This window comes from Nicotiana sylvestris, chromosome 5, assembly GCF_000393655.2.
Source record: "Nicotiana sylvestris chromosome 5, ASM39365v2, whole genome shotgun sequence".
NCBI lineage: Eukaryota > Viridiplantae > Streptophyta > Magnoliopsida > Solanales > Solanaceae > Nicotiana > Nicotiana sylvestris.
In genome coordinates this window covers 163,103,608-163,130,699 of record NC_091061.1, presented here as the reverse complement: position 1 = coordinate 163,130,699, position 27,092 = coordinate 163,103,608, and the positions used below count along the sequence as shown (strand labels likewise).

Sequence of the window (27,092 nt, the reverse complement as noted above, 5' to 3'; positions counted from 1 at the left end):
TTGTATATTTAATTTCATTCAGATCATTTCATGTATTCAGTTAGAGTTCGTGACTCGGTACTACCAGTCTTGGGAGGTTGTATCTTTATTTCCACTGTTGGTTTCGATTATAAAAAAATGGCTTGAATTTTTATTATAATCGGCTTACCTAGTCTTAGAGACTAAGTGCCATCACGATATTTATGGTAGGATTTTGGGTCGTGACATTATTACCCCAGCACAATTAAATCATAACCCTGATCCAATACCCAATAACCCAATCTTTAAATCCGCCCAACCCCAAATCAAATCCTGGCCATTGATCTCAGAGATCAATGGTCTAGGATGTTATTACCATTTTAATTACCCATAACCCCCGAAACCCTATTCATTTCCCAATTTTACCGCCCCTAAATCCCATCTTCCTCTCTTCTCTCCCAACCTCTCCCTAACCCTAGCCCGCCATCACCTAAACCCCCTTCAATCCATGGGGTTTCTCTTCGATCTTAGGCCCTATCCGGCCTCTTATCTCTACTGGTTGTTTGATTTCTTTGTTGTTTGATGGAATCTCAAGGGTATTCGAACAGACTTGGTTCAAATCCCTCAATCTTTTGATGAATCCATCTGTATTCAACATTTGTTTGTGAGTATTATCATTTTTGTGTTTTCGTGGCTTCAAATCTCCGGTCTAAAACTCGATTTTTACATCTTTGTTTATTTTTGCACAAACCTAACTATTTTTGGCCAAATAGGTTCAGATCTCTTTAGATCTGAAGTGTTTGGAGTTTATTTAATCATTTTCCTTTAAGATTCTTTCGTTTTTACACTATTATCTACCGATTTCACTTTTTCCCTAAGAACTAGGGTTTCATCTTTTAAGTTTCTGCAAATGTATTAAAATGCTTAAAGGTTCAACTTTGGCCTTTCTTCTTTACTGTTCGACTAATTTCTTTGCTTGATGTTTTATCATTGTGTTTTAATATGCTTAACATTTTTCGTTATTCAATTATTTGTCTCACTGTTCTTGGCCGTTCACTTTGGCCTGGTTAAATAAATTGATTAATCGATTTATTTGCCTAATAAGGGTTTGAAATTATATTTTCTTTTTAAAATTGATATCTTTCTGAGATTTTTATTTATTCTTTCCTTATATGTGACTTATAATTGGTATTGCCTTCCTGATTATGCTACTGGCCTGATTTTTGGGTTTTGATTTGTTCTGACCGACCTATAAATAGTCTCTGGCTTATTTCTTACCTTATTAAACTTCAATCTTGCCTATTAATTGATTCCCCCTAATCTAAGTGATATTTCCCGGATTCTGACGTATTAATTGATTGGGTTTAGCCTTAATTAATTGGTTGAATGATTTGCATACCTTATGTGTGAACTCTTAATTTTCTTTGCCTTATTTGTTTTACTCTGCTGAATGTTATATAAACCGCCCATTCTGATTTTTAAAACGCACGAACACACACGGAATAACAGAGAAAAATACTCACACACACTGATACACACAACTCTTACTTACACACTTACACAACTTAAGTTTCTTTGAATTGCTGCACTGTCTAGCCGGCTAAAAGCCAAGGCTAGACTCTAGGATTTCATTCGTCTTCACCTTCCTGTTTACTATATCCTTAACTGGTATGCCTCCATTTCTGTTATCATGTTCTCTTCTATATGCTATGTAGTTAGACCTCGACATAATTCTGTTTGCCCTATGTTTTCCTGTTTATTACTCCCTTAACTAGCATGCCTTAATTCCTGTCTTGTTCTACGTGTTACTATAGTTAGTTTACCTTAGCATATTTCTGTTTGATCCATGACACTTGTTTACTTGTTTCTGAAACTAGCATGTTTAATTCCTACTACCCTACCCTATTTTGTATGGCTGTTTGATTAGTCATTTTAACTTCAACATGTTTCTCTTTGCTTAATATATGTTTATATGGTTCCACCTAGTGATAGTTAAGTTAATTTCTGGCAATATAAAACTTTGTTTGATCCAATTTTAATGCTTTATGCAGAACTTGTTTAATCATGTTTGCAATTTAAGTGTTCTTGTTGCGATTGTTCAATTATTTGGGTCTATGTCTGATATGGTTTCTGTTCTATTTGCAGTCTTGTAATTTGAACCTATTTGCTTCTAAAAATCAGACTCTTTTTCTAAAACTATCCCCTATCCTTGTGTACTATTTTCAAACTTCTACTCTTAGTTATCTAGGGTCCTACCACCTCCGGTGTGAGCACTGCTTAGGGTCCATGAAACTCCTCCAAACTCTGACATACTGGGGCTGGCCTTCCAATATGTTACAAAACTATTTTTTTAAAGGCTCTGGTGTGAGCATTGCCCGGAGTCCCTGAGGCCTTGGGAACTTTGACACACCAGAAACCTATTTTGTGCATTACGGACTACCCGTGGACGTCAAATTTGCTTGAAGGCCTAGCTTCCAGGTTGACGTTGGGCCTGCCAAAGCTCCCTATAGTGTTATAGATAGCTTTGTGTAATTAATTTATATTGGTCTTTAATAATGGAATAATCCTTGTAAAAACAGATATGAGGTTATTAGTAAAAGCTGGGGAGGGATCTTTATATATATCTTTTATCAAATTCGGGTATAAATCATGCCTATAGGTTGTTGTGGTGATTCTTTATGTGCATGTCATTAGAAATCATGCATATAGGACTTATCTCATTACTTGTAATCCTGAATTTTCACACTTTGCATCCTAGAAATCCTGCTTCTAAGTCATTTATCAATTCTGCATCAAAGAACCATATTTCCAAAATCTCCCTGTGTGCATTAGAGATCATGTTTCTAGGATATTCTTTATTGAACTGGCTTGGCAACTTATTAATGCCTTTACTCACTTAGATATTATACCTAAGGAATGTATAAAATCAGTCTTAATACTTAGATATCATGCCTATAGGGAATAATGTTTGTAACCCGTTTCAGCACTTAGAAAGCATGCCTATAGGATTTAAAGATAAAATCTGCATGTTAAAATTAGTAACTGCTTTACAGCTTAGATACCATGTCTATAGGGTTCTGTCCGACTATCACTTAAGCAAGCCTGTAGGTTAATTAAAATTCCGGGTCTAAAAACTATGATTGCTTGTTCGAAATATGCCCTGATTAAGAGTATTAACAAAATCAGTAGGAAAACTGATAGGTACTCGTCTGCTCGCTTTAATAAAACTGATGTATATTCTATTTGTGCTAATTTAGATGTTCTTCCCATATGATCCTAAAATCATTTAAAATTGCTTGTTTGAACATCGTATATTTATTTGTCTATTTTCGGAGGTTAACATGAGCCCACTTAATTGCTCCTTATGTGACAGTCCTACTTGACTTTTGTTGTCGCTTAGTTTTTTCCTTTTAAACAACATAGGTGAGTCTAGAACCGTCTTAAATAGAGGCCCTAAACACCTCTAGGGCCAGAGGTCGAATCGTTACATTTTCTTTTTCTCTCATCTCACCCTTTATTATTATTAAATAATTTAATTTTCGTTTATCCTACCTTTTAATATAATAATTCTACCCCGTATCATAATTTTTTAAAATAATATTATAAGTTTATTCTTCATATTGCTAGTGCATGATATTATGAAATGACGACAAACGATACAATATATGCAATCATTGTATTTATCAAACGAAAAAATTAAATTCAATACAATACAATACTATAAATTATGAAACGATATTTAACAACCAAAGTGAAAATAAATTTGGTATGGTATTGATATAACATAAAAAAGAAATTGAAAATACGAAATAAACACCACGATATATAAAACCTACCACATCACACGCCTTCATAAAAAAGCGCGACTATACACAAACTGCAAAAACCGCCTCTTTTCACTTCACAGCAGCCTGCACCTGCAGCCAAGCAGCGAAGCCATGGGGAAAAGTGACGATTCAATTCAGAGAAGGAAGAATAAGAAGAGCAGAAAGAAACAAGATGATAATAAGCTCTCCGCTCGTATCTCCGGCATTATTGCTGCCAAGAAACGTCGTCTCTCCGGCAAACGCCGTATGTGCGAGGTCAGTTTTTTCATTTTAATTTTCTCGGGTTGTTTGATATCTTGATTTCTTTACATCAAATATGAGGAAATGTTATAGTGACAACTGGGTTTGAATAAAGATTCTAAAAGTAGTGAGTCATGAGTAGTTTTTTTTCCCTCCGTTTGGCAAGCTGTTAAATGTGAGGACTGTGAGGAAGGTAGAGGAAGATTTAGGTTTTAGTAACTTCTAGTGGAGGTTTAAGGAAGTGGGTATCCTTTTATTGTATATATAAAGATTTTATTTTTGATTGTTTAGGGCCTGAGGAATGTTGGACTTTTGAAGAGAAAGAGGAAGATTTAGGTTATAGTAACTTCTAGTCTAGGAGTAATGGAGGTTTAAGGAAGTGGGTATCCTTTTTTTTTGGGTTGTAAAAGATAATATTTTATTAAAAACTGAGTAGCATTACATGGAAACTTCCCAGCCATCCCATTGGGATCGAAACTGAGATGATTTACAAAAGTACTAGTGCTATGAACTGCAGTAACGTCCCCATGCTAGCTAATCTATTACAAGCATGCTCCGATATTAGCCTACCATACGATCTACCATCAGCATCATCCTTCAAAGCTGCCTCCACCAACTGAGTAGATGCATGATGGATGATTGTTTTATTCATGAGTTTTAGCTTGATACTATCCCTAGCCAACAGATGAACTACTGAATTTGCTTCTCTGAAGTTATGTCTGAGCAATGGAATCCCCAGTTGTGCCATTGACCACCTGCATGAGGAGATCAGATGATTATAAATTTGATGATTTTTGTCCAAAAGTGAAATTACCTCTGTTGAATCCGTTTCTATCTCGAGAGGCTGGAGCTTAAATTGGACTGCAACTCTTAGGCCTGTTTCCAGAGCAAGTAGTTCTGCATGAGTGTTGCTGATGACATTAGTTAGTTTTTGGAACCCTACTATCCATTTGCCATTTAAGTAAAGATAGTTTTAATTTATTGTTTAGGGGCCGAGGATTGTTGTGGATTTGGTTTACTTAGTCAGATTATGTTGGTGATATATCTATATGGAAGCGCATTGGTTTGATTATTGAGTAATTATCTTTCCCAATAACTGTTTGCTCATGTTGATTCATGATCAGTTACCATCATGTTTTTGCACTTTTTTTGTTTGTGATATTGCTCAAGAGGCATATGCAAGATTTAGAATAAGTGGTATTGGATTGGGTCTAGCATATGTGTACTGTCTTAATTATTTTGCCTATGTATATTGTATACATGGTCAAAACTGAAACCAATGGGTTATGTTGAACTCGTTGTGTAGGGCCATTGTGTTTGTAACTTTCTCTGATTGATTTATTGGCCTAATGGTGCTAATTTATGTGGTGTTGCTCTTTTTCTTACCTATCCATTGACAGGGAATGTGTTATAGTCTGCCTACACCCGAGGATCCCTTCAACGAGAGGCATGGAAAACCTGATTTTGTGAAGAAAAAGAAAAAGCAGATCAATTCGAAAAAGGACAAGAACCGTGTTAACAAGACTAGGGTCGCTCTGAAAACCGGAGCTACCGATCGTAATAACGCAAACGTGACGGCTGAAAATAAGATATCACAAAATGCTGGCAAGTTAGAGGAAGAGCTCCGCACGGCTGCTGCTGGGGGACGAAATGCTTTTGATAATCACATGGATGCTCCAACTAAGTTTTTAATTCTATGCTTGAAAAACATTCAGGACGGGCTTCAGCAAGATGGGACCTTCAATGATGGAGAGGACAAGCCTTTCTTCGTCCATACATGGGGAATTGAATTCTGGAAATATTTTACTCATGGCAAAGATATAATTGGTACAAATCAAGCCCATGCTACGGTTGAGCAAATTGCTTGGGTTGCAGCAACGGCTGCTGATGCCATTTCAAGCAAGGAGAAAGAAGGGATATCAATTAGCAGCCCGTTCCTTTTATTCCTTGTTCCCTCTCAAGAGAAAGCTGCTAAGGTCTGGTGCATTATTATCCAAATTTCCGTTGCTCTACTATTCGTAATATGTTTAGGATATTGTTCTGAAACTAGAGATATTTGATAAATTTGATTTCTGATGGCTGCGAAGTAGCTATTTTCTTAAGTTAGTTGGACTTTTAGAGCAAGTAATTCTGCTGAAAATCTTGACTATTGGATAGAAGGTCCTTAGAAAATCTTGGATTGGACATAATTGCTTTACAAATCTCCTGCTTCTTTTCTGTAAAACGATAAAGGTTCATTAACCAGCGCAGTGTATCGTTCTCTTTCTGTATATGTTGTCTGTGTATATATTATATGTCCATACATATGCTTTAAGTTTACTTGATAAATTTTTTATGTAGGTATCTATATGTATCTTTCTGTGTCTTTTTATGTCTTATTCAGCGTTTTAATTGATCCTTAGGTGCGGAAAATATGCAAGCCTTTGAAAGCTCTTGGAATACATACAGTGAGTCTGCATCCTGGTGCTTCCATAGACCACCAGATTCAGGGGTACTATTTCCTTGTTTCCCTCCTTTATCTTCCCTCCCTCTTTCTCTCTTTTTTTAGTTAATATTTTGTAACTTCTCTAAATTTGAAGTTATTAGCTTCTCGAAGTTGATTTATTTGTGTATTGCTTGAAAGATGTAAATGATATTTTTTTCAGAACCTTAGAATTATAGCTAATGTTTCTCTGCTTTGCATGTGATTTGTTCTGACAGTATTAAGATTTAGTCATCGTTATGGTTCATAAATAACTGCATTGATGTGTCATTAGCCCTCATAGCAACAACTTCTGGTTGTGTGACTTTACATGTGGCTACGTGTTTCTACTTTCTTGAACCGGTAATGTATTTTATTGGCTTAGAGAGGTCTTTGTTTGACCTGTGAAATTAACTTCTCTTCGCTTTTAAGTCTATCTTCCTTTTGCTGATATTGGATTGTCTCCAATTGCAATTAGTATCAGTAACGTACTGCTTTGCTTCCATGCACTGCCTTCTATTCCCATTTGCTGAGTTTTGCGCTTGTGTGCCTTCTGTTTTCTTTTGAAGAAATTCGCTCTTCCTTGTTTTATATGATTACACTTTATTGTTGGCAGTCTGAAGAACTGTGAGCCGGAGTTTCTTATATCCACTCCTGAAAGACTTCAACAGCTCCTCTCCTGTGGTGCCATTGATACTTCTGATGTTTCTTTCCTGGTAATATTGAGTATCTTGCATTTAACTTATTTTTCAGATGTAGGTAGCAGTTGTGAAAGCTAGAAACTAGATCACTGTGCTATCAAGTTAACGCACGAACTTCTCTTCTTTTTTTATTTCCACACCGCCCCCTATATATTTGATACCTTCTAAAACAATGAAACTAATAATCCTAACCCCGTTAGTCATTCCTTCAATTACTTGTTGATCAAAAAATTGAGTAAATTCAGCTAATCCTCTTGTGCCACCAACTAAGAATCTTCTATAAAAAGCATCTATGTCAGCACGATTATATTTTTATTTGGTCATTTTTCTTTTTCAAGTTTTAGCAAAACCTGGTTAGAGTGGCTAGCAATTTTCTCATTGTCTTCTCCATGAGGGAAAACAGGAGAAACGGTTTATTCTCATAAAAGAAAAGCTTCAAGAAAGCAAAAGGAATTGCAGTAACAAGATAGAAGAAAAGCAGGGAAGGAAACACCTTGCACAAGAAGCACAAACTGGCACAGAACTAAAATAGAACATGTCTGGATATGAAAACACGGTTTGGAGAAGGTTTTCCCTGAAAATAGCGGTATGAGACATGGGACGTGATGGATCTCGCACCATAGACTCTCCCTTCTTGTCCTTGTTCGAATTGTAATGAAGTTCAAAAGAAAAACAGAAAGTGACGAGAGAGATGAACAGAGAAGAGAAATAAATGTGGTCAAGGAAAAGTGAGAGGTTGTAGCTGATGGGATGGGACTGGAGGCGGGTCTTATTAACTCGATTTTTTTTTTTTGTACAAGGTCTCATTAGGTGGAGTAATATGCTCCAATGTTTCAAGTTTGTGTTGAAAATGTGGAAACATCTATAAGCTGGTCTCCAGTTTACACTAATTGATTTTCCGTTTTTAGTGGGAGGAGATGGAAAATTTTGAATTTTTTTTCTGAACCAACACTAATCAGATTTCTCACGGAGATTTGGCCTTTATGCAACATACTAAGATTTGAGTTTGGTGTGCCTGCCTGAATATTTGAGTTTTCCGTTTTAATTTGAAGTTATTAATTATGATCTCTTAGATAGAGATGTAAGATGAATATATATGGCATTCGTATCTCTAGCATTACATGTTATCCCGTTTGAAGATACTCATACCAGTCTTTGTATTTCAGGTCATTGATGGACCTCTTAATGAAGCTGGTTATGTTGATGCGGTTGAAGCCATTGCAAAATCTATTTCTGGAAAGCCACAAATACTGGCTTTCAGTGACTGCTCAGATTCTTCATCCAATTTTCTTATAAAGAAGAGTTTTGGAGAATCAATCTGTAGAATACCGCATGATGATCCAATAAATGGTCAAAGCATGGCTTTAGATAGTTGCGCTTCTAAGTTGTCAAAGGTATGTCTTTATTGGTTAAAACTTTAGTCTTGCACTTCCCATTATAGATTGGAAGAGATATTAATTAGCTAGGTGCATCTGCTGCATCAGTCAGTTAAGATATGTGTTTTAGCTCAACCAAAAATAATGGGAAAGTTGTTTACCTAGAATTCTTCGATATATGTTGTTGCTTTGATTTGTTTAATCTTGCAACTTGTCTTGTTTTCACTCTATTTATCGCGATCTTTGTGTGCAACAAGTTCTCTACTTACGATCTCTAACTTAATGAGAGTAGTAACTTTATAGACCTGTATGCCCATCTAACTTCAGAAAGTTTGATGCTTAATTTAGATGTCTTAATAAGTGACTTGTGATATCTATTCAATACGAGTTATATTTGAACCTTAACAGAGGATAGCTGGTGAGATGAATGGGAACAAAAGAAAATAAGGGAAGGACAAAAATAAAAAATAAACCAAAAGAAAAGAAAAATATTGTCAAGGTGGAAGTAGCTTGAGAGACTAGTGTAATCTATTTTAGAAACGTGTCTGGCAAGTAGAACATACTAGGATCGACGAAATGGGTATTTACCAGTTGTCTATGAGTAGATCTTTCTTGTGGCCGGTTAGCTTATAAAGTAGCTTGAGTTGGAGTGAATCTTCCATACGTGCTCCTTTTTATGTTTTAACTTGTCATTAATATATATATACTGATATTTGCTTCCGACTTCATTCCACAGGCAAATGGAGCCTGCTCCCAGACAGTTGATACTCCATTCTTTCTTCCAAAGATTTAATCAGCATTTTCAGATCCTCTGGCATCATTCAGCTTTAATTGTAATCTTCTTGTTTTCACATGATTCTTGGTTATAGATGTTTTCAAAATATCCAAATGGAGAGAAGGCAATTGTTTCAATTTTGTTAATGTTGTTTCAAATGGAAGGCTCTTGGAGAGAATGATGTTAATGTGAGCCGAAGTCAATTGTAACAAGGGTGTAATCAAGGGAAATTTTCATAAAGGCACTATATTTTAGTAGTAATTAGCCACCTATAGATACCATTTGCTATATTACGGATTATAGATACCTTTTATGTGGTTATAAGTTGTATTTGATGTATTTAAGCTATTGTATTCATGAATACAGTAGTAAAAATAGGCGTAAATCAGGGAAGTCTAGCTAATCAGTTGTTGTATTCGACTGTATTCATGGAGTGAAACATGAGATTACAGCTGGACAGATTATTGTATTCGACTGTATTCACGGCGTGAAATAGGGGATTACACTGTTTTTAAAACGGAAAGTGAATCAATTAACATTAATAGATTCCTAATATAACGCAACAAACTCAATTATAACACACAAATTTTGTATTTTCAGTTATAAAAAAGATTCTCAACCGAAAAATACATCGAAAATATAGCAATCTTCAGAGAAAATTATATAATACATATGAATACATAAATTATATTAATTTAAAAAAAACTTATGAATACATTCATGACATATAGCGAGACAGTGAATACGCTGAAATACATAGAATACAACGGGATACATTGAAATACAATGAAAAGAAGACGGAGAATACAATAAAATACATGGAATACGGCGAGATACATTGAATTGCAATAAAAAAAGATAATGAATACAATGAAATACATGAAAATACATCGTAATACGTTGAAATTACATTGAAATATATTAAAAGAAATGTTCTTCTTCATCGCGAAAGATGAAGTTGTGGCATGGATGTCATGTGGAATTGCTCTGGATTGATGAAGTTGATTTGAAACTGAATTAGGGGAAGGCAAATCAGATGGAATAACAAGCTTTGGTTGCAATTGCGGAGGCGGCTGTAGCTATAGTTGTTGCATGCCGGAAACAACCGTCGCCGGCACTAAAACAGTCGTCGCAGGCGGCAAAGATAAATCCACAAATCCTCCTTCCTCATGCTTCTGTTTCACTACCCCAAGTGTCATTTGTGAAAATTGCTCCTCAAAATTTCCACCATTTTGATTCTCAACATGAACCTTTATCGGCAGTAAATTCATAGAAGACATAAACCCAAACTGTTTGGAATCTTTCATACTTTACACATAATATCACCAATAAAGTGTTTGGTTACCTTTTGAATCTTTCATACTTTGCACAAATCCGGTGGAAGGAGGAGGAGATCGGAAATTTTAATGGGATGTGGGAAGAGAATGTGATGTATCAAAGTAGAAAGAAAATAGTGTAACTGATTAGCGTATTTAGTGGCTTAGGGCTAGGAGGTAACCAAAATTAAATATTTTGCTATAAACTTTAAAGGTATCTATAGAATATAATTTTTTTAAATGGTATTTATTTAAAATAAATAAGGTGTTAACATTTGCTATATAGGAGGTAAAAATATCCATTTTTTCTAACTCTGTTCAAATTTGTACAGGTTGTTAAGACCCCTTGTTGACTTGACCCAACATGAAATGAATACATCAAATTATTGGGTCAAAATGGGATGGGTTAATATGCAACGCACACTCAAATATACAAAATCAAATTGAATGACATAATTTAACTAATAATAATAGGTCGAACTTGAGTCATCTCGGACTGGTTCAGTTATACCACAATACATTATTGACTCATTTGATCTAATTTATTCTAACTCAACCAAACTTTGGACAGAGTGAATCGTTGCCTATTTATTAATTTGATCAATTGACCCAACCGTCTATTTGCCACCTCTACTATGTTTTTTTTTCCATTCATGATATGCAATTAAATTGCATGTCCATTCCATCAGAACTGGTTTAGTGATATGAATCATGCGTAGCAAAATAAATTACTAAGGTACTACTTTTTTGAAAAGTAAAACTTGACTAATTGGTCTGGGGAAAAAAAACTTTGCTGCAAAGGAGTCCCGTGACAAAATGTGGATTTGAATTACTCTCTTCTTTCCACAACGTTGCATGTACTATTATTCACACGTCCCTATATATTCTCAAAACTTTGGAGTTTCTCATTTAAATTATTTAAGAATTTCCGCTATGTTTTTCACATTTTTCATTTTGTAATTTTTTAATTCGGATTTTGATATCTCGGCCAACTTTTCAACCAAAATACTTGCAGAAACGATTAAATTGATTAGAATAATTTTGATTTGTTTTTGGCTAAGCGCGGACAGTACATAAATTAAATGAAATTGGATTTAATTGGTTGGTAAACATTCTCATCATCAAATATTCGGAGTAACCCATTATCATTTTTAATGGACCAAATAATTGTAGAAAGAAATAGAGACATTAAACATAAGATTCAACTTCATATCGTGCCAGAGGCAGAGCCACAATGCTCTTACGGTAGTAACTTTGATTCAAATCATGTATTTGTCTTTTTTTTTTTTATTAAATATATATAAATATATTGCAATGACATTGTTGTTTTTTTCCAATTAATTTGGTTATATATTTCTTGTTAATATCGTATAGTAGTGTTGTCTCTGTATTTTTTTTATTTGTTTAGATATTTCTTGTAAACTTTTAGAAGAGATCTCGTGATGATTGTTAACGAGAATCTTGTGAAACAAAATTTCAAATCAATATGACCGAACATAAAATGCTTTGAAGGGCTAATGGTTTTGTTTTCAATAGGGGTGTACCTGGACCGGATTGGTTCGGTTTTTACTAAAACCAAACCAAACCATTTACATCAGTTTGGATTGGTTCGGTTTTGTCGGATTCAGATTTTCGAGGTTTTTTTGGTACCTGAATAATATGTTAATGTTACTTTTAAAATAAATTATAAATAAATATATGTTTAATAAAAATTAAAAAAATTGACAAACATATGATCTATTAAACTATTCTTATGATAGAATTTTCTTAATAACACATGATAGTTATTTTCTTAGTTGTCTGACAATAAATTTTTATTGTTGTACACTTTCAAAGTTAACCGAATTTAATAATTAAACATAAAATCAATATAGTACCTAAATAATGATATGTTTAATTTTTAATTATCGAATCACTTCAAATTTGAAAAAGATATAAGAATATAACAAATAGGGAAAAACAAAGAGATTGAGTGATAAGAAAGTTATCGTACAACACATTGTTTAAAGTTAATAAATATGGAGCACTTCATATTCTATTAAATATTACATCCCATAAGAGAATCCCAAATATTTCTAGACATTTTTTAAAGAAAATTCTATATAAAGTCTTACAAATATATATAAAATTATATATTTATATGTCGGTTTTGTTCGAATTTTTTTACTCAATACCAAACCAAATCAAACCAAACGTCATCGGGGTTTTTAATCGATTTGGTTTGACTTTTCGATTTGATGCGGTTATTCGGTTCGGTTTGTACACCCTAGTTTTCAGTTAGAATTTACTCGTTAGTGACAAACTTCAACTGTTCAAATAATATTTATAATTTTATATTATAGGAGTAATAGATATCGATTGACAGCTATTTCCAAAAAATTTAGTATTGGTTTACGATTGATATATCAAAAATCTGATTTATGAACTAATCGATCTTCAATACTTACCAATTCGCGAGGAGCCAGATCCAACAACAACAACAACAACAACAATAACCTAGTGAGATCTCACATGTGGGGTCTGAGGAGGATAAAGTGTACGCAAAATTTACCCCTACTCCGAAGGAATAGAGAGGCTGTTTCTGGTAGACCCTTGGCACAAGAAGGAAAGAGACGTTGAATCAGTAACAGCAAAGGAATCCAGAAAGATAACATCAACAATGCAATAACCAAAAAATAGAGAGCAAAATAATAACACTAAGCAGTAACAAATGCACAATACTATAGACGCAAGGGAATAATATGGACACAAAGGGCCACTAAACATACTACAACCTAACCTATGACCCTAATGAAGTATTAAGAAAACAACTGGAGCCACTAGCAGCCTAAAATAAAACACTATCATACTAGCCTCCTATCTCCTAACCTACAACCCTAATGCTCGACCTCCACAACTTGCTATCAAGGGTCATGTCCTCGGAAATCTGCATCCGCACCATGCCCTGACTGATCACCTCTCTCCAATATTTCTTAGGCCGCCCTCTACCTCTTCTCATACCTGTCAAGGCCATCCATTTACACCTCCTTATCGGTGCATCCATGCTTCTCCTCCTCAAGTGCCCGAACCATCTAAGTCTTGCTTACCGCATCTTGTCTTCCATGGGAGCCACGCCCACCTTCACTCGAATATCTTTATTCCTAATCTTATCTAGTCTAGTGTGCCAGCACATCCATCTTAGCATCGTTATCTCTGTAACTTTCATTTTCTTCATTTTCTGGATATGAGAATTCAAATTGAAGAATTCCAATGTTTCAAAAATATGCAAATTTTCCCAATAATAGAGGATGTGTTCGATTTTATTTTGTGGATAGTTTAATGTACTTTAACACATCATGCTAATTGGCCACAACTTAGTAACTATTACCTTTATGTAATTTTCTAGTTTTCCTTTTTCTAAAGTTGAGTTTAGCCTAAATTCAGTTGGAATGGAGAATTTCTTGGTAAGGAGGATTTTACTGTTTTAGTGAATTTATTCGATGTAAATTCAGATTAATTGGTCTAAAAATAATTTCATAATTTACTCTTTGCTAACTCGGTTCTTAGTTGGCTAACCTTGCCAATAAATTTTTACTTTTTATTTCATCAGATTTGGAAGAACTGTAATAACTCAATTTCGACAAAGTTAAAGATTATATCTTTTGGTAGAACAAAGTAAACATCAGACCAAATCCTGTTGGTTCCCAAAATTATCTAAAGAAAGAAATTTCATTTTTTTTCTTTATTTTCCATTTCATAATTTATTTGGAAAGCAAAACCTCGCATCATGTGCTCTTATTAGAAATTATCTAAATTCTTCATTGTTTGTATAAGTGCTCCATTTAAATCAAGATGAATTTAATAGTTAAATTTAATGAGTTTAGCTTTTAGTATTCTTAGCATTAAATCTTATTGTTGGAATCATGAGTTCAAAATTTATATATATGTATATATATAGTATAGAAAATACTCGATTCAGTTGAACATTTTTTTTTCTTTCTTCAAAATTAAAGCTCCATATGCCATCTGCCTCTGTTAAAACACCGATATAGTGTAAAGTATTTTGCCTGTCAGTGTATCTAAAATTAAATCTTTATAATAAAGACTTCCCCTCCCTTTTCCTTTTCGGCCTACAATACATCAAGGCTCTGAGTCCTTAACCATCTAATTGAAAAAGAGAAACTTCCTCGCATTAACAGCCTCATGCGCTAAGCTCCCGGGAAGGGTCGGACCATAAAGGTCTATTATATGCAATCTTATCCTGCATTTTTACAAGAGGTTGTTTCCATGGCTCGAACTCGTGACCTCTTGATCGCATGGCGGCAACTTTACCCTTCGCATCATTAACAAAACCAATTAATTAGAATTACTTTGCGTATATAAAGTTTTCTTTTGTAGACAGTTTCATCCACCTCCTACAGAAGGATATGTTCGAGTTTTCTGTTTGGTTGATGATCATTACAATAGTTCTGCTTGTGGGGCAATGGTTCATTCAAAGTGAAGAACACATATATAATATTTCCAGCTCTTGAACTTGCGCTTTGGCGTGGCACAGAAGCAAAAATCAAAGACTCTTCCCACACAAACCTAAACCACGAATTCCATATATCATTCCTCTTCTTTCCTTAAAGCACACATTTTATATTCTTACACACACACACACACTGTGATCATTTATAACACCTTCTCCGGCCTGCCTCTTTCTCTGGACATTCAAATTTCCCACTTCACACGTTGGATCAATCACCTTCCTTATATATGGACATGATTTTCTCTTCATCCGCGGCTTTGTTGAGTGCTCGTAATGGAATTACTAGCCAAGTTGGATTGTTTTGGCAGCAAACTAAAGCTCCTTTGATTGCGCCATTGTTAAGAATAGTGTTGTTTGTGTGTTTGGCCTTATCGTTTATGTTGTTCGTGGAGAGGCTTTATATGGGCATTGTCATTGCTTTTATAAAGTTGTTAAGGAGAAAACCAGAGAAGAAGTACAAATGGGAGTCAATGAAAAAGGATGATTTGGAGTTGGGAAATTCTTCTTATCCTATGGTTTTAGTGCAAATACCAATGTACAATGAAAAAGAGGTGCTCAACTTTAGCATATTATTGTAGCTGTTAAAAATAAAGGTAGTCCACTGCACTAAGTTCCCGCTATGCGCGGCGTTTGAGGAAGGGCCGGACTACAAGAGTCTATTATATGCAATTTTACCTTGCATTTCTGCAAGAGGCTGTTTCCACAGCTCGAACCCGTGACCTCCTGGTCATATTTTTGTAGTTGTGCTTTCAATAAATGGCTTAAAAATGTTGAAATCTTATATACTTTCTTTGATTTGTTACTCTGCAGGTTTATCAGTTGTCAATTGGAGCTGCCTGTAACCTTTCATGGCCAGCAAATAGAATTTTTATCCAAGTTCTTGATGATTCTACTGACCCTGCAATTAAGGTTCAATATTCCCTTTTAAATCTACCAACAAAAAAAAATGAAAATTGTCATCATTTCGACTAGTTAAAATTGAAACTTGTACAAGTGGAAAGTCCACAATTGTAGTAATTTCCAAAATTAGCATAGGCTATTACTAGGAAAACAATACTAGACAATGATCCTCTTCTTAATGATTTTACAGGAGCGGCAACTATACATAGCAAATAAAAAGTAAAAAATTAGAGTTTAACTTTTATATACTGATAATGTAAAAGAATTCTTGTATTATCTGTTCACCACGTAACTGTACATACTAAGTGTAATTAGTAAAAGGGCAGCCCGGTGCACTAAGCTCCCATTATGCCCGGAGTCGGGAAGAGATAGACCACAAGAGTTTATTGTACACAGCCTTACCCTGCATTTTTGCAAGAGGCTATTTCTGTGGCTCGAACCCATGACCTCCTACTCACATGACAACAACTTTACCAGTCACGCCAAAGCTACCGTTCACTAAGTGTAATTAGTAACCTAGAAAATAAAGCAGTGACCTATTGCAACATGTTAAAATACACTAATAGCGTAAAAATCCTTACACTGCCAGCATATATGGTAAATCCTGATTTAATTGCTCAACTTACTGTAATAAAACAACAGGCTTTGGTGGAGCAAGAATGCAGGAGATGGGCAAGCAAAGGTGTTAACATAAAGTATGAGATAAGGGACAACAGGAAAGGGTACAAAGCTGGGGCTCTCAGAGAAGGAATGAAGCATAGTTATGTGAAGCTGTGTAGTCATGTGGCCATCTTTGATGCTGATTTTCAACCTGAGCCTGATTTCTTGGAGCGCGCCATTCCTTTTCTTGTACATAACCCTGAAATTGGACTCGTTCAAGCTCGTTGGGAATTTGGTAAATGTCTTTAATTTCCTCTTTCTTTATAAAAATGAGAGACAAGTAAATGTTAAAATGAGGGGAACTCGCGCAACAATAAGGTTGGTTTTTTTGTGACCAAAAGATTACGAGTTCAAACCGTAAAAATAACCTCTTGTGAAATTTTAAGGTAAAGTTGCGTAAAATAGCAAGCAACACTAAAATTGTCTTTGTGTGACCAGGAAGTCACAGTTTAGGTTGTAAAAAATAACCTCTTGAAAATTACAAGGTAAGGTATAGTAGACTCAATAGTCAATGTGGTCCAGACCTACTCTGGACGCAACCTGTTCTATTGCTACTTGACTATGAAAACTTGTTAAATAGAGTGAAATTAATTGGTTGGTTGCACATAATTAGCTTGAGGGATATTTGAGACTTGGATGTTCCTTAAAGATAAATTGACAGATGAGTGAAATAACATGTAAAAAATGTTAAACAAGAGCTTGACATAAAACTAATGTTGGTATTGCAGTCAATGCTGATGAGTGTTTGATGACAAGAATGCAAGAAATGTCACTTGGTTACCATTTCACAGTGGAGCAAGAAGTTGGATCTGCAATCCATGCATTTTTTGGCTTCAATGGTAGGCTACCCCCCCCCCCGGTCGTCAGTCGGACCTGCAATCCATGCATCTTTTTGGCTTCAATGGTAGGCTGTCCACACACACACACACCCGTTCGTCTTCTTGATTAGATTATTTTGAGCATATAATAGAATGAGATACAAATCGCTTAATATTGAGGAGATTGTAATTTAGAGGAATTACTTTCATCTCTAATACAATTTCAGGTTCCCTGCATAGTCAGAGAAGTAAATAGAAGTAAGTAAGTAACAATAGTACTATAAATTCAGAAAATTTTAGCACCAGTAATTATGCTAGTTTACAAATAATCACTTGCTTGAGACTTTGGTATTAGAAAATGGATAATTTGAATGCAGGCACTGCTGGAGTTTGGAGAATGTCAGCTCTTAATGAAGCAGGAGGATGGAAAGACAGAACAACTGTAGAAGACATGGATTTGGCTGTCCGAGCCGGTCTCAATGGCTGGAAATTTGTCTATGTTTGTGACCTTAAGGTACAATAACACGTATCCGATTAAAAGATTTAAATTATATACACTGACCGTGTAAAAACATTTCATACTTTGAGCGTATTTTAACTCATTGTAGAAAGTGATAGTATTAGGAAAAGAAATCATTGGAATTTAAACTTGAAGTTAAAGGATAGACTGAAAAGGTCTAGGGATGTTCTTTTTATCTGATCAATAGGAAAAAAATTCTCAAGATAGTGGAAATGAAATGATGGTTCTCTATCTTACATTGTTATTACTATTCATTAAGAGTTAAAAATTTTCATTCTTCTTTTACCCTATTAGGTGAAAAATGAATTGCCAAGCACTTTTAAGGCGTATCGCTATCAGCAACACAGATGGTCTTGTGGACCTGCTAATCTTTTCAGAAAAATGGCCAAGGAAATTGCAACTAATAAGGTGCTCTTGTTGTTTGATCTTCAATCCTAAAACATGACAATGGAATTATTCAATACCTAAAATTAAGCTGTTTGATCACTGCAGAAAGTTTCTGTATGGAAGAAATTTTATCTGATATACAGCTTCTTCTTTGTCCGAAAGATCATTGCACACATTGTGACGTTCGTCTTGTATTGTGTTGTTATGCCTGCAACCGTTTTCGTCCCTGAAGTCCAAGTGCCTAAATGGGGAGCTATTTATATTCCTTCAGCTATTACTATTCTCAATGTTCTTGGCTCTCCAAGGTAGAGAAAAGGAAAACTTAACTTTGTATTGGCATGTATTTAGTTAATTCTTTGTATCTTTCTTATTTATGGATGATTTTTTGCAGATCAATGTACTTGGTGGTTTATTGGATCCTATTTGAGAATGTAATGTCCCTCCATCGGACGAAAGCAACGTTCGTCGGCCTGTTCGAGTCAGGAAGAGTCAATGAATGGATTGTAACAGAGAAACTGGGAGATGCTCTCAAGACAAAAGTGAGCTCAAAAACATCAAGAAAACTTCGTTTTCGAGTTGGGGAAAGGTATAACTTACTCCAAATATTTAGAAGTGAAAAAAAAATATTAAGACGAAGAAAAGAGAGGTTTGGGAACTAATTTGCTATCTTGTTTAATGGCAGGGTACATCTTCTTGAGCTTTTTGTTGGGCTGTACCTCTGGTTTTGCGGGTGGTACGACTTCTCTTTTGGGAAGAGTAGGTTCCACGTATACCTGTTCCTCCAAGCTGCAGCATTTTTCGTTGTTGGGTTTGGCTATGTTGGTGTTTTTGTTCCCAATTCGTAGTCTGAATTTGAAATTCTTGTAAAATTATGAAATGTTCTTTTTTGCTTTTTCATGTATTAGTCAAGGAGTAAGGCATAAGAAGTGAAATACCAAAAGGGTTGCTGGGTTTCTAACCCAAAAAGAATATATGGTAAGCATTTTAGGTCCCTTGTAATATGTTGTAAAACTCATTAAATATGATGACTACGCCTTTCTCACACAATAGAAGAATCTGCATTTTCAAATACGGTAAAGGGTATGGTGTGTCCTCTACTATTAACAATCGTTTAAGAATGACATTCGTTATACTATCGGGTCAAAAGACTCCTTACCGTTACACTATTAAACAAAAATGCTCCTAAATAGACGGAATAAACACGTATCACTCTCAAATTTAGTTGACCCATCCCCAATTTAAAATACCCAATACCTCTATTATTCGACCCGTTATCCGACCCTAAACCCCCTCCCCTAAAATAACCCCACCAGACACGACCCTCTTCTCTTCTCGAACCTCACATCAAAACTACTGGAAAAATTACAAAGCCAACACCACTGACTATCTCAACTCTCTCTCACTGTTTTCCTTCTTTATTTTATAACCACCATGAAAATCAGCGAAATCTACTACAAATCTTGGACAAAACACCACTGTCTTACTTTTGTTATCTTTTTCATGACAAAAAAAAAAATAACCATCGCATTACAAAGATGAACATTGTTGGGAATAAACCCCTTACCAAAATAATATTAACGGTAATAAAGCGGAATAATAATGTAGCACCGAGATACGGTAATTAACAAGAATAAAAGAGTAACAATGACACCAAGATTTTTACGTGGAAAACCCTTCTGAATAAGGGAAAAAAAACCACGACCCCGAGAGGAGCAACTGATATCACTATAGTAAGGAATTTTACACTTTGTAGGTCGGAGGTAAATACTCCAAAGACCACTACAACACTCAAAAGAAATAACCCTCTTTTGATATTCCCACCTCACTACAATATCGCTCACTCTCTATTTTCCTCACAGACTATTTTCTTATACCTTGTCTGTGAAACCTCACTCTTTCTTTCTCTCTTTGTTGGTGTGAAGAAATGAGAGTTGAAGCTCTCCTTTTATAGCCAAAGCTTCACCCTCTAAAGCCTACAATATTTGACAATTTACACACATTTTTCACAATTCAACAAAGTTGGCTACCAAACCAAAGAAATTCAACAAGGTTGGCTACCAACCAAACCAAGTCAACAAGGTTGGCTACCAAACCAAAGAAAACTCTTATTAGGCACATGCCTAATACTTCTTCAATGAGATGGACATCATCAATCTCCCCCTCCAGTCTCATTCATCCAGAGGAGGTAGCACTGTCTTCTAGTTTGAATGCATGCCGACAAGTTCTTTGCATAGCTCGAACTTGTTCCTTGGTACCACCTTGGTCAGCATATCTGCGGGATTCTCATTTGTAGAAATCTTCAAGACTTTTAGAGATTCATCATCTACCATTTCTCGAATCCAATGATATCTCACATCAATGTGTTTGGTCCTTGCATGGTACATAGAGTTCTTGCTAAGGTCTATTGCACTTTGACTGTCACAATAGACGACATACTCCTTCTGATGCAATCCAAGCTCTTGAAGGAATCGCTTGAGCCATATCATCTCCTTGCCAGTTTCTGTAGCAGCAATGTACTCTGCTTCAGTTGTTGAAAGTGCAACGCACTTTTGCAACTTAGACTGCCATGATATAGCTCCCCCTGAAAATGTAAACAAATATCCAGTACTGGATTTTCTGTTGTCAATGTCACCTGCCATATCAGCATCTGTATAGCCCTTCAAGATTGGATCAGATCCTCCAAAGCACAAACAATCTCCCGTGGTACCTCTCAGGTACCTGAGTATCCACTTGACTGCTTCCCAATGTTCCTTTCCAGGATTTTCAAGAAACCTGCTGACAACACCAACTGCGTGAGCAATATCAGGTCTAGTACATACCATTGCATACATCAAGCTTCCGACTGCTGAAGAATAAGGAACTTTAGCCATGTTCCCTTTCTCTTCCACTGTTGTAGGACACATCTTTTTACTCAACTTTAGATGACCAGCAAGAGGTGTGCTGACTGGCTTAGCATTCTTCATGTTGAAGCGTTCTAGTACACGTTCAATGTACTTCTCCTGAGATAGCCACAACTTTCTACTTGTTCTCTCTCGAACTATCTTCATCCCTAGAATTTGTTGTGCTGGGCCCAAGTCCTTCATATCAAATGACTTGGACAGATCTCCTTTCAACTTTGCTATCAACCCCTTGTCTTTTCCTACAATTAGCATGTCATCCACATACAACAACAATATAATAAAGTTATTCTCAGAAAATCTTTTGAAGTATACACATGGATCAGAATAGGTCTTTAGGTATGTTTGACTTTTCATGAATGAATCAAACTTCATGTACCACTGCCTTGGTGCCTGCTTCAATCCATAAAGACTCTTATTCAATTTGCACACCATGTGTTTCTTTCCAGCTACTTCAAATCCTTCTGGTTGCTCCATATAAATCTCCTCTTCCAAATCTCCATGAAGAAATGCAGTTTTCACATCCAACTGCTCCACTTCAAGATCTAGGCTAGCTGCTAAGCTCAAAATTGTTCGAATAGAAGTCATTTTAACAACGGGGGAGAAAATTTCGTCAAAATCAATACCTTTCTTCTGTTCGAAGCCTTTAACCACCAATCGAGCTTTGTATCTGACCAGCTTGCCATCTCCATCTTTCTTGAGTTTAAAGACCCATTTGCATTTGAGTGGTCTTTTACCCTTTGGAAGTTCAACCAGCTTGTATGTGCCATTTTTCTGGAGAGATTCCATCTCTTCTTGCATAGCTTTCATCCACTGGTTCTTTTCTGGATGGGACAACACCTCCTTAAGACTTTCTGGCTCCCCCTCATCACTGATGAGGACATACTCTGTGGAAGGGTACCTGCGTGACTCTACCCTTGGCCTCTCTGATCTCCTCAGAGGTTGATGTTGTTCTTCTCCCTGAGTGGGGTGCTCCACTTCCTCGACACCTTCATCAAGTTGCTCCCCCTGCTCAATAACCTCACCAGGTTGCTCCCCCTGCTCGGCAACCTCGTCGGTCGTACTTTCTGCACTTGTGGGATTGTTAGAAGTAGAAGGAATAGTAACAAAGTTAGGAATTATACCATTCTTCGCCTTTTCTGACATATCAGCAGCAGTTCTAACTTCACTTTCTCGGAAGACTACATCTCTACTTCTGATGACCTTCTTCTTTACAGGATCCCACAGTCTGTACCCGAACTCTTCATCTCCATATCCGATAAATATGCAGGGAATAGATTTATCATCCAGCTTTGTTCTCTGCTCTTTTGGTACATGTGCAAAAGCTCTGCAACCGAACACCTTCAGATGCGAGTAGGACACCTCCTTGTTGGTCCAGACTCTCTCTGGGATTTCAAACGCCAACGGAACTGATGGACTCCTATTGATCAGGTAACAGGCTGTCTGAACTGCTTCACCCCAGAATGACTTAGGCAGTTTAGCCATTCTGAGCATGCTTCTCACCTTCTCCACAATGGTGCGGTTCATCCTCTCGGCTACGCCATTGTGCTGTGGGGTTCCAGGAACTGTCTTTTCATGTCTGATCCCATGACTTGAACAATACTCTTCAAATTCCCTTGAAGTGTACTCACCTCCATTGTCACTTCGGAGACGCTTTAGCTTTCGACCCGTCTCCCTTTCTACTAGAGCATGAAACTTCTGGAAAACTTGAAACACCTGATCTTTGGTTTTCAAAATATAAACCCATAATTTTCGTGAAGCATCATCAATAAAAGTAACAAAATATTTGTTACCGCCCATTGATTCAATTTCCATTGGGCCGCAAACATCAGAATATACTAAATCAAGTATATTCAATTTTCTTTCAGACGATGTCTGAAATGAGACTCTATGCTGCTTACCAAATAAACAGTAGTCACAAGGTTTTACAGTTGTACCTTTGGCATAAGAAATGAGTGATTTCTTGGCAAGAATCTGCAATCCCTTCTCGCTCATATGACCCATTCTTTTGTGCCATAAATCTACAGAAATCTCATCTTGTGCCGCGTTCAATTCACCTTGGCATATTTCTGCATTTGTCCTGTACAACGTGCCACGAGCAACTCCCTTTGCAATCACCAATGATCCCTTAGTGAGTCTCCACTTTTGATTTGCAAAATAACTCTCGTATCCATCTCGGTCTAAAGCAATTCCCGAGATCAAGTTCATCCGCAAATCAGGTACATGCCGCACATCCTTTAGAACCAATGTGCATCCGACATTTGTCTTGATACAAATGTCACCAATCCCCGCAATCTTTGAGTAACTTGTGTTACCCATTTTCACTGTGCCGAAATCACCTGCTACATATCTGCAAAAAAGATCTCTTACCGGTGTGGCATGGTGAGATGCCGCTGTGTCAACCACCCATTCCGACTCTGGACCTGACAGGTGCATGCATTCCTCTTCCTCATTTATAAAGAGGACAACATTATCATTATTTTGCACCATGGCGGCTGTGTTGTCGTCATTCTTCTGGCCACTGGTTTCACCTTTGCCCTTCCTTGGATTTGGGCAATCTCTTTTGAAGTGACCTGGTTGATTACAGTTGTAGCAATTTCTGACTCTTGATTTGGATCGGTTCTTTGACTTCCCACGAGCTCCGGATCTACCATAGTTGTTCGAACTCCTTTGATAACTCCTGCCTCTACCTTCTGTGATGAGAGCCTGTCCTTGATTTTCAGGCTTCTTTCTCATCTTCTCATTGAGTAGAAGAGCCGATGTGACATCTTTCAACTCAATAGTAGTCTTACCATGCAGGATAGTTGTTGCCAAATTATCGTACGAAGATGGCAACGAGTTCAATAGCAAGATGGCTTTATCTTCTTCCTCGATTTTCACTCCGAGGTTGGCAAGCTGTGTGATTAGTCCGTTAAACACATTTAAATGTGACAAAAAATTCGTACCTTCACTCATGTGTAGGGCGTATAACTGCTTCTTCAGGTATAATTTATTTGTCAGCGTTTTGGACATGTATAGGCTTTCCAACCTTGTCCAAATTCCTCGTGCAGTGTCTTCATCAATGATGTTATTTACCACATCATCTGATAAGTGCAACCTAATTGCACTAGCAGCTCTTTCATCCAAGTCAGCCCAATCCTCAGCTTTCATGGTATCAGGCTTTTTGGAATCAACATCTAGAACCTTGTGTAATCCTTGTTGGATGAGCAGATCTCTCATCCTTCTTTGCCATGTTGAGAAACCGTTATCTCCGTTGAATTTTGCTACCTCGTACTTTACTCCGGACATTTTTATTTTTCACCAAGTATAGTACTACCGACAGTGAATAGTATTTCAGTGAACGAGCAGAACCTGTGCTCTGATACCAGTTGTTGGGAATAAACCCCTTACCAAAATAATATTCACGGTAATAAAGCGGAATAATAATGTAGCACCGAGATACGGTAATTAACAAGAATAAAAGAGTAACAATGACACCAAGATTTTTACGTGGAAAACCCTTCTGAATAAGGGAAAAAAAACCACGACCCCGAGAGGAGCAACTGATATCACTATAGTAAGGAATTTTACACTTTGTAGGTCGGAGGTAAATACTCCAAAGACCACTACAACACTCAAAAGAAATAACCCTCTTTTGATATTCCCACCTCACTACAATATCGCTCACTCTCTATTTTCCTCACAGACTATTTTCTTATACCTTGTCTGTGAAACCTCACTCTTTCTTTCTCTCTTTGTTGGTGTGAAGAAATGAGAGTTGAAGCTCTCCTTTTATAGCCAAAGCTTCACCCTCTAAAGCCTACAATATTTGACAATTTACACACATTTTTCACAATTCAACAAAGTTGGCTACCAAACCAAAGAAATTCAACAAGGTTGGCTACCAACCAAACCAAGTCAACAAGGTTGGCTACCAAACCAAAGAAAACTCTTATTAGGCACATGCCTAATACTTCTTCAATGAGATGGACATCATCAAACATGACCTTTCTATTCATTTGTCCTCTCAAGTTAATTCCATCATCGTTCATTTGTTCCAACTTCATATAACTTCAAATAATAGTTGATAGAAATTACACTAAAAAATTATTTTAGTAATTGCTATATACAACGCCAGAAACTTGAAGATGCCCTTCTTTTAAAGATTCCCTTCTTTCCATGTCCACTAAAAACCTGCTTGAAATTACACTAAAAAGATGCCCTTCTTTCCATGTCCACTACACATACGAATCTTGAAGTAAATTTCCCTATTTTAAAGATTCAATTTTTACAATCTGGGCTTATATGAATATCTTAGTATTTTCGGGTTTGTTGTGGAAAAGGTGAAAATGGTGAACTGGTTAATGTCTAAACGTGAAAAAGGTGAAATGAACTAATCCCAAAATTGGATTTAGTAGTAGTGGGTCGGGAGCAGGTTGTGTAAGTTTGGATTTGCATGTCAAGTATGTGGGTCGGAGCGGGTTCGGTCCAACTTTGGGTTATCAAAAAGGAACCAAATGGCCTTGAGCCTTAAATCAACGCCACGTGTACATTCCGTCAGTTTAGAGACATTTTTGTTTAATAGTGTAACGGTAAAAAGTCTTTTGACCCGATAGTATAACGAAGAACATTTTTAAACAATTGTTAATAGTAGAGTGACATATGAGAACCTTTACCGTTTCAAATATCAGCACTAGAATAACCAGCATATTCAAATATGCTGACGACACCTTTCTCGCTTCATCTTTTGAGACTTCTCCAATTACTCTGTGCATTTTTTGTCTGATTAAATACATGAAAAATAATTTCAACAGTACTGAAATAACACCTTTGGAGCCACTAAAATAACTTCATTGAAGAAAATCAGAGGCTTTTGTCTAGCAAAATGGTCAAATGTCATGAAATCTATAGAAACTGCTGGACTCAAATGAGAACACCAGCTTAACAGACTTGAACACATATCTTCAGGTCATCTATTCCTCTTTCAGAAAGGTTGGTTCTTCCAAGTAAAATTCTTACAGAAACATAAATATGTTTGCCTTCACGTTACTATACCGAAACAAATAACCAAGTTAGGATAATTCTGTCACATATTTCAAGAGCAGAGAAACCACTAGAACAAGAGTTGGTTGCCTTATCCCTCACCAATCCAGTAGTAAATCTTAACCATACAACCTTCTTTCCTCAATCATAAAGTCACTTCAAAAATATTTTATGAACAGCACATCTATGTCCTTTCATATTCTAACAAGGTCATCAAAAGTAGAAACAATCAAAACAGAGGACCCTTGAAAACTTCTTCACCTATCAAGACAGGTAAATAAGAATCCCTCCTAGTAATTGTCATCTGCACTATTCCAACTTACAACTAATCTCCCAAAAAAAGGCTGATGAGGAGAACTTTTGATTATTTAAATAAGCATCACAAGGGCATAGTAAGTAGGGTAGTCAATGACTACCTTTTTTAGAGCATATAGGGAGCTCACAAAGGCCACATACTAAAAACAACTACTACTACGACACCTCAATCCCAAGCAAATTGGGTCGGCGATATGAGTTCTCATTGTCTATGTCGCTCCATCCAAGAAAGAGCCAGATGAAAAAAAGAACATTTTTGGGGGAAGTTTGCTCGAGAGAAGCTTAACTAGCCAACACCTCCATTTTGAGCAAGGCCTCAAAACTAAGCAGATCCAGACTCTATGTGCACATACATATCCATCATAGTGATAACTTGACAAACACTGATTCAGTAACAACATTGAGAGAA

The 27,092-nt window shown here is 36.3% G+C and overlaps 2 protein-coding genes across 2 annotated transcripts; both read left to right on the top strand.

Annotated features, from left to right (window-relative positions):
• Positions 1-3,815: 3,815 nt before the first annotated feature.
• LOC104240046 (DEAD-box ATP-dependent RNA helicase 5) lies at positions 3,816-9,795 on the top strand. Its single transcript, XM_009794833.2, has 6 exons — positions 3,816-4,040; positions 5,426-6,001; positions 6,428-6,516; positions 7,103-7,202; positions 8,354-8,581; positions 9,300-9,795. The coding sequence occupies exons 1-6, from the start codon at positions 3,897-3,899 to the stop codon at positions 9,354-9,356; spliced, it is 1,194 nt and encodes a 397-aa protein (XP_009793135.1). The 5' UTR covers positions 3,816-3,896; the 3' UTR covers positions 9,357-9,795.
• Positions 9,796-15,295: 5,500 nt separating this feature from the next.
• On the top strand, positions 15,296-19,520 carry LOC104240044 (glucomannan 4-beta-mannosyltransferase 9-like). Its single transcript, XM_009794829.2, has 9 exons — positions 15,296-15,715; positions 15,975-16,073; positions 16,707-16,959; positions 17,453-17,563; positions 17,920-18,056; positions 18,357-18,470; positions 18,555-18,754; positions 18,841-19,035; positions 19,132-19,520. The coding sequence occupies exons 1-9, from the start codon at positions 15,392-15,394 to the stop codon at positions 19,292-19,294; spliced, it is 1,596 nt and encodes a 531-aa protein (XP_009793131.1). The 5' UTR covers positions 15,296-15,391; the 3' UTR covers positions 19,295-19,520.
• The last annotated feature ends 7,572 nt before the right edge of the window (positions 19,521-27,092 follow it).

Coding starts and splice junctions, on each gene's coding strand:
- LOC104240046 (XM_009794833.2), top strand. CDS start 3,897: ATGGGGAAAAGTGACGATTCAATTCAGAGAAGGAAGAATAAGAAGAGC. Junction 4,041..5,425: donor GCAAACGCCGTATGTGCGAG/GTCAGTTTTTTC, acceptor ATCCATTGACAG/GGAATGTGTTATAGTCTGCC. Junction 8,582..9,299: donor GCGCTTCTAAGTTGTCAAAG/GTATGTCTTTAT, acceptor TTCATTCCACAG/GCAAATGGAGCCTGCTCCCA.
- LOC104240044 (XM_009794829.2), top strand. CDS start 15,392: ATGGACATGATTTTCTCTTCATCCGCGGCTTTGTTGAGTGCTCGTAAT. Junction 15,716..15,974: donor CAATGTACAATGAAAAAGAG/GTGCTCAACTTT, acceptor GTTACTCTGCAG/GTTTATCAGTTGTCAATTGG. Junction 19,036..19,131: donor CGTTTTCGAGTTGGGGAAAG/GTATAACTTACT, acceptor GTTTAATGGCAG/GGTACATCTTCTTGAGCTTT.